Here is a 6,821-nt window from a genome sequence, read left to right as displayed (position 1 = left end):
GGGCTGTTGAATTTTGTCAAAGGCCTTTTCTGCATCTATTGAGATAATCATGTGGTTCTTGTCTTTGGTTCTGTTTATATGCTGGATTACGTTTATTGATTTGCATATGTTGAAGCAGCCTTGCATCCCAGGGATGAAGCCCACTTGATCATGGTGGACAAGCTTTTTGATGTGCTGCTGGATCCAGTTTGCCAGTATTTTATTGAGGATTTTTACATCGATGTTTATCAGGGATATTGGTCTAAAATTCTCTTTTTTTGTTGTGTCTCTGCCAGGGTTTGATATCAGGATGATGTTGACCTCATAAAATGAGTTAGGGAGGATTCCCTCTTTTTCTGTTGATTGGAATAGTTTCAGAAGGAATGGTACCAGCTCCTCCTTGTACCTCTGGTAGAATTGAGCTGTGAATCCATCTGGTCCTGGACTTTTTTTGGTTGGCAGGCTATTAATTATTGCCTCAATTTCAGAGCCTACTATTGGTAAATTATTCTTTTTAAAACTTCCTTTAAGTTTGGTCTGTTTGAAGTCAGATGTCCAGTTAGGGGAGTATCTGATAGCCCTGGCTTGGTCTTGGTCTTCATAAATTTTACCTGCTATTAATCTCATCTCCACTTACAGAACTAAGTATCGATAGATTGTTTTGAAATGTTCCATTAATCTTTCTCTTGTGAATGCATGAAGAATTAAATATACCAGACGAAATTGTTTAGTTACAGTAACTAAATAAAAATCTTTTAATATATTATTTGACTATTAATACCTCTTCTTAAAAAAACTAGTCCAGAAAAATAAATACTAGATTTTATTTTTACCTTTTTAGTTTTATCTATGTCATATTAGTAATGGGCTATAGTCATGATATCTTCAAAACATCAGTGACTTGAATCTTGCTTGGGAATCGTTCTCTTCCAACTGTGAACTGTTTTACAAGTTAGATTTCTGGATTTGAAAGTCATCTGACAGGACCTCACATGAAATCTTTTTAGGATGACAAGAAAACATAATGACATTTTTTTTTAGCAATTATTACAATTGATAATATTTGAAATTTTTTGCAGCTTAAGATCTTTCCTAATAATTTTATGTTCAAGAAATATATTTAGCTTTTATTTTAATTAATGAATGGAAGACATTGCAATGTTAAGCCAAATATTTTATCATTTTATATGTTACATTTAAAATTTGTAACATGTTTTAGCCAATATTGATTATTTATTACAATTATTGATTTCAAATTTTATTGAGTTTTTTTTTTTCCTCCACAAAGAATTACAAAAAAAAAAATTTCTGGGCGTGTCATGGGTATACAAAGGAAAGTCCTGTTGCTCTGTGTCCTGTAGATTCATATTTGACTCAAGTGTGTTGTGCATCTTCACTTTCAGTCTTCTCCAGCCACAACTGTTACATCTCCCAATTCTACACCAGCTAAAACTATTGACACATCCCCACCGGTTGATTTATTTGCAACTGCATCTGCGGCTGTCCCAGTCAGGTTGGTTAATAAATACGCAGTCAACTGTTTATTAGTATTTTATTAGAATTTGGTTTTATTTTTATATGCTGTACCCAAATGATTTCACCAAAGGAAATCTAATCCTAGTAATGTGATACGTTGGGGTTTTTACTACACAAAGTACATTGTTTTACTCCTGTGCCTCTTAAATCATTAGAAAGACCTAAGCTATAGAAATCACCTTGGTGTCACAAACTGGGAAAGAAAATGGAAGAATGATACACACAATTTTTTTCTGAAATTGACTGATGTGGAAAGTGTTTTCTAAAATTAGTTTCTTCTTGTGGGAAATTCAAAAGGTACTTTAAAATGCTTTAAACACACACACATATACACACACACACACATATGCATGCTAAACTTGGAATTGTTAAACCAGTTATCTAGTGCAGATGAGGAACTCACACTCTGGTGGTAGGAGGAGGCCTTCGGGGTATTCCTAATCAGTTTTTATAGCACCTAGAGATCAGAACAGTAGTGAGAAATCTGGGGATGACTGTGCGTTCTTTGAAATCTCAGGCCACCTAAAATCAATCCCCAGCTCATAGGGGTATCCTCAAATAATAAATTTAGGTCAATTCCTTAGTTCATTTGCCTTAAGAGGATTCTAGTATCATTTTGTAGTATCTTTGACTCTGATTATGAATGCCCTATGTTTGGAGACTTGAACTTTGAGCAAGAAATCCAAGTACTGTACCCATGTTAACCCATGCTTTACTCTCTACTTGCTTAGTTCTGCATTTTATAATAGCAAGCTTGGTATAGCTAAGTCCTTTCTGTTACTGTTCTAATATAAATTGCTTCTTATAAAAGCTTTAATATATTAATAATAAATATGTATTCCTTTCCTGTTATTTAATCCAGTTGTATTTATGAAATGGACATCAAAACTAAGCAATGCTTTCAGTGGTTTTGAAACTACTTTTTAAAAGCAGCAGAATCCTTTCTTCAAAAGAATATTATTTGGAAATCTAATATGTAAAAAAAGATAAAGGTGAAACTGCTGTTTATGAAGGCAGGTAGGGAACCTGGGACCCTGATGGCTTCGCATCTGGCCTGGTAACCTTTAAGCCAGTTCTCCTCAAATCTGAATGTACATGTTAATTGCTTTGGCATCTGATTAAAATGAAGATTCTGAGGTAGTAGATACAGGGTATGCCTGAGATTTTGCATTTATAACAACGTCCCAGGATGCTGCTGCTTTGAGGTCTATACTTTGAATAGTAAGGCTGCTCCTTGGAACTTCTACAGACAGAGAAGCTTTGAAAAGCACAGCCTCAACTGAGTAAAAATAAAAAATGCAGTAGTCATTTTAGGTGAGTCCTCTTACATTTGTCCTAATGTTTTCCCTTCCCTTGCCCCAGGGAGTATGTTTTTATAATTAGTACAAAGGCACCTTATAGGGCCTGATGTTCATCTTTTGATGATTAGACATCACTTTTGTCTCAACAAAACATTGATATATTATAGTCTAATGTAGGAAAAAGATAAATTAGTGGTTAATAATTCTCTTTAGTGTCCTTTGGTTTATAAATAAATTCTTCTCAAGACATGAATTTTTTTCTATACAAAAGATTTTGGGAAATAGAGAAAAAATAACCTCAAGGTTATGATTTTGATTTCCCTATAGGGTACTTCACATAGATCAAGTCCAGCCCACTCTCTGTTTTTGTAAATAAAGTTTTATTTGAATAAAGACCTGTTGATTTGTTTATGTATTGTCTATGTCTTAATCTCATTCTACAATAGCAGAGTCAAATAATGATAGAAACCAACTGGCCCTCAAAGTCTAAAATACTTGCCATCTTGCCCTTGACAAAAGTAGTTTGCCAACTCTTGGTATATACTATATCTCTATACTTTCCAAATTATTATTCTTTTATTGCATTTAAAATACCTAAAATCTTTGATGATTTCTGCATGTCTTTATTCAAAAACACCTTTATGTTATAAAATTTCAAAATCTGTTTTTAATGTTTTATTTTCCTTTTAGCACTTCTAAACCATCTAGTGATCTTCTGGACCTCCAGCCAGACTTTTCCTCTGGAGGGGCAGCAGCTGCCGCAGCACCAGCACCAGCACCACCTGCTGGAGGAGCCACTGCATGGGGAGGTGAGTGAAACCAGACAGCCTTGCCATTTCTCTATTCATTTTATTTCATTGTTTTTACTTAGGCTCTAATTGTTAATATTTACCTTTTGATTATCCAAAATGGTATTAGAAACTTGGAGGGAAAATCCTAAGAATGGCATTTATTTATTGAAATATATATTGAGAGAGAGACAGAGAAAGTGCCTATAATACAGTGAGAATGTTCAAATAGTCATATAGTTTTAATTTTAACAATTGCAACAAGGAAGTTTTGTGGGTTTTTTGTTGTTCTTTTTTATTACTACTCTAAAATTCTGATTATTTTTAGTAATTGTTGTCTAGAGACTCAGGCCTTAGAGGATTGAGTATTTCCCTTAATTTATGGTTACTCAAAGGTAGCATTTCTAATTTGGTTTGGTCAGGTGTAGCCTCCTTCCTGGATTCTTTTAGGCCTGAATTGATTTTATTCACATTGTATTTGGCTTCATACAGTTGAAATATTTTTACAGATTCTTATTTGTACCAGAAAAAATCCATACCTAAACTGATTGACTGAAAGGAATCACATCTAAGCACTTGATTCCCATTTTATTTATGGATCTCAGGAAAAAAATCAGCCTTTTACAAATATTCGATTCAAAACATTTAATATTAATATAAAAATTAAAGTGATTGCTTCATAATGCTCAAAGCTGCAAAGAATTGGTTTTAATGGATGCACCAAACTATCAGAATAAAATTTTCAAAAATTTTAAGACATGCCTTGTACAACTATAGAAGCAACACAAATAAAAGACTTAGTAACTCACTAATGGGGAACCAGTAAGACGATAAAGCTGTCTCAAAGAACATTTTGAGGAACTGAGTATTTATAAGTATTTTAAAAGGAATGTTAGAATAAGATGGCTAGGTTAGATAGAAAGCTGTTAATGTTCTATCGGGTAATAAAAACCATAGCCTTGAGGTTATCTTTTCTCCTATACAGAGATTATTTGCATCACTAGCAGACAAGATCTGTAACAACTTAACATTGCAGAATCAGAGCCTTTAATGCGCAATAATGACTAAGTCAAATAAGTTATATTTCTCTAAATAATTAAATATCCTTTGGTGGTCTTGTTAAACAGTGTGTCAGTATAACATCAAAAGTCCTATCTGTAATCTCTTGATCTCATTTCCAAGTTATTTTGGTGACAAAAATAAGAGAAAGATAACCAGTTCTGAAATAATGTTGCTAACTATAAATAAGAACATTTAAAATGTTGGCACATTTCCATTTTAAATATATAAACCTTACCCTATATTGAAATGTTCAACTCCTAAGGCTACAGCTATCAATTTTTAAGATGAAATTGTTCTTTCAGCTTTATTTAACTTTATTAAATTTCAGTTGGTAAAGGAAAGTATTGCTGAAGAGGTTTATAAGGGCATTCTTTTTTACTCATGTTTTTATTCTGAGCTTCATCATTGATTATTTTAATTTGCTAATAATTTATTTTCATTACCTTATTGTCTTTGTTAGAAGTTTAATGAATAAACAGTGAAACTGTAAACTAGTCCCTTTTCCATATTCCCTGGCATGAAACTGAAGATAATTTTTATCTTTTTAAAAAAAATTTTGACACCAAAAGAAGAATGCCAAATAAATAAAAGAAAAAAATAAAAATAAAAGGTGAAATTTTGTTGAATTGCAGTATAACATTTTTATTCATATTCATCTCTAAGTACTTTTTGCTAAGACACATAATATTGTAAGGAATTGATTGTAATAACCAATTTCATTAGTATACATTTTAGCCTTTACTAGTTAGAAATATATAACTATTGATGATTGAAACATTAAAATATCATTAGACATAAAAAGAGAAAGCAGAGCAGTATGGTTTTAGCCAGGGCTGTACTATATGGACATGTAGATCGTGCATTGCTCAAAGGCAGGGCAAGGAGGCTGAAATCCAGCCGGAACTCTGTAGCCACGCTGTGAGCCTTTCTCATTATCCTTGAGAAAGAGATGCTTTACTTTTTCTAATCTGTCTCACTACAGGGAGTACCTGTTTTTTCTTTTTAAGATATTATAGCTTTTATTTTAGAATATAGCTTTTATTTTATTTTCAAATTTTAACCATAAGACAGTAAAACAAACTCACTGGTTTACCAAAGACAGTTGGATTTAAAAAACTGGGTACAGTGGCTCATGCATGTAGCTTCTGAGGAGGCTGAGATGAGAATCTCACTTAAGCCTAGTAGTTGAGAGTCCAGCCTGAGCAACGTAGTGAGATCCTTTCTCAAAAAAAAAGAAAAAAAAAAAAAAAACCCAAAAAGGCTGTTGGATCCACATTATATTTCTGACAAAATGGGGCCTGTTCACATGGCTAAACATCAGTTGTCCCAATAGGTAAGCTAATGGGCCAAAATTTGGGGTAAAGCAGTTTCCATAGTAGTTTGATTTTTAAAGCATATTTTTATGCTTTTTTCAATTATTTTAAATGACTATATAAGGTTAAAGTTTTTTTGGTAAACACATAAGATTTGTTTTAAAATAAATACTAAGATAGTTCTCAAGTTACAATGAAAGCTAGTATTGATTGAGTGCTCCTTCTGTGACAAGTACTATGCTGGTCATCACTACACTTACACAAGAAAGGTACCATCTTTAACCTGTTTAAAATGATAAATATGTGAAAACCATGTAAATTTTCTTATTTCTTTTTTTTTTAACTTTAGGTTCTGGGATACATGTGCAGAGTGTTTGTTACATTCATATACATGTGCCATGGTGGTTTGCTGCACCTATCAACCTGTCATCTAGGTTTTAAGCCCTGCATGCATTAGGTATTTGTCCTAATGCTTTCCCTCCCCTTGCCCCAGGGAGTATGTTTTTATAATTAGTACAAAGGCACCTTATAGGGCCTGATGTTCATCTTTTGATGATTAGACAGCACTTTTGCCTCAACAAAACATCTACAACTGCAACATTTCATAGCAATAGAAAAGTCAGCTTTGCGGGGAAATGCTAATAAAGAAATTCTCTAATTTCTAAGCAACATAGTAAAAATTATAAGACTTGGGGGCGGAGCAAGATGGCCGAATAGGAACAGCTCCAGTCTCCAACTCCCAGTGCGAGCGACACAGAAGACCAGTGATTTCTGCATTTTCAACTGAGGTACTGGGTTCATCTCACTAGGGAGTGCCAGACAATCGGTGCTGGTCAGCTGCT

General features: G+C 33.4%; 1 protein-coding gene across 1 annotated transcript in view; it reads left to right on the top strand.

The window, feature by feature from the left end:
- The window catches only part of SNAP91 (synaptosomal-associated protein, 91kDa), a 179,686-nt gene that overhangs the window by 117,802 nt on the left and 55,063 nt on the right, over positions 1 to 6,821 (top strand). Inside the window, exons 13-14 of the mRNA XM_012001209.1 lie at positions 1,383 to 1,492; positions 3,507 to 3,625. Of these exons, the coding sequence (XP_011856599.1) occupies positions 1,383 to 1,492; positions 3,507 to 3,625 (229 nt within the window). The remainder of the gene's footprint in view (positions 1 to 1,382; positions 1,493 to 3,506; positions 3,626 to 6,821) is intronic.

The sequence above is a fragment of the Mandrillus leucophaeus genome, unplaced genomic scaffold (assembly GCF_000951045.1).
Source record: "Mandrillus leucophaeus isolate KB7577 unplaced genomic scaffold, Mleu.le_1.0 Scaffold652, whole genome shotgun sequence".
In the NCBI taxonomy this organism is placed as follows: Eukaryota; Metazoa; Chordata; class Mammalia; order Primates; family Cercopithecidae; genus Mandrillus; species Mandrillus leucophaeus.
Note: the sequence above shows the minus strand (reverse complement) of the source record. Positions and strands in the feature narration are given on the sequence as shown.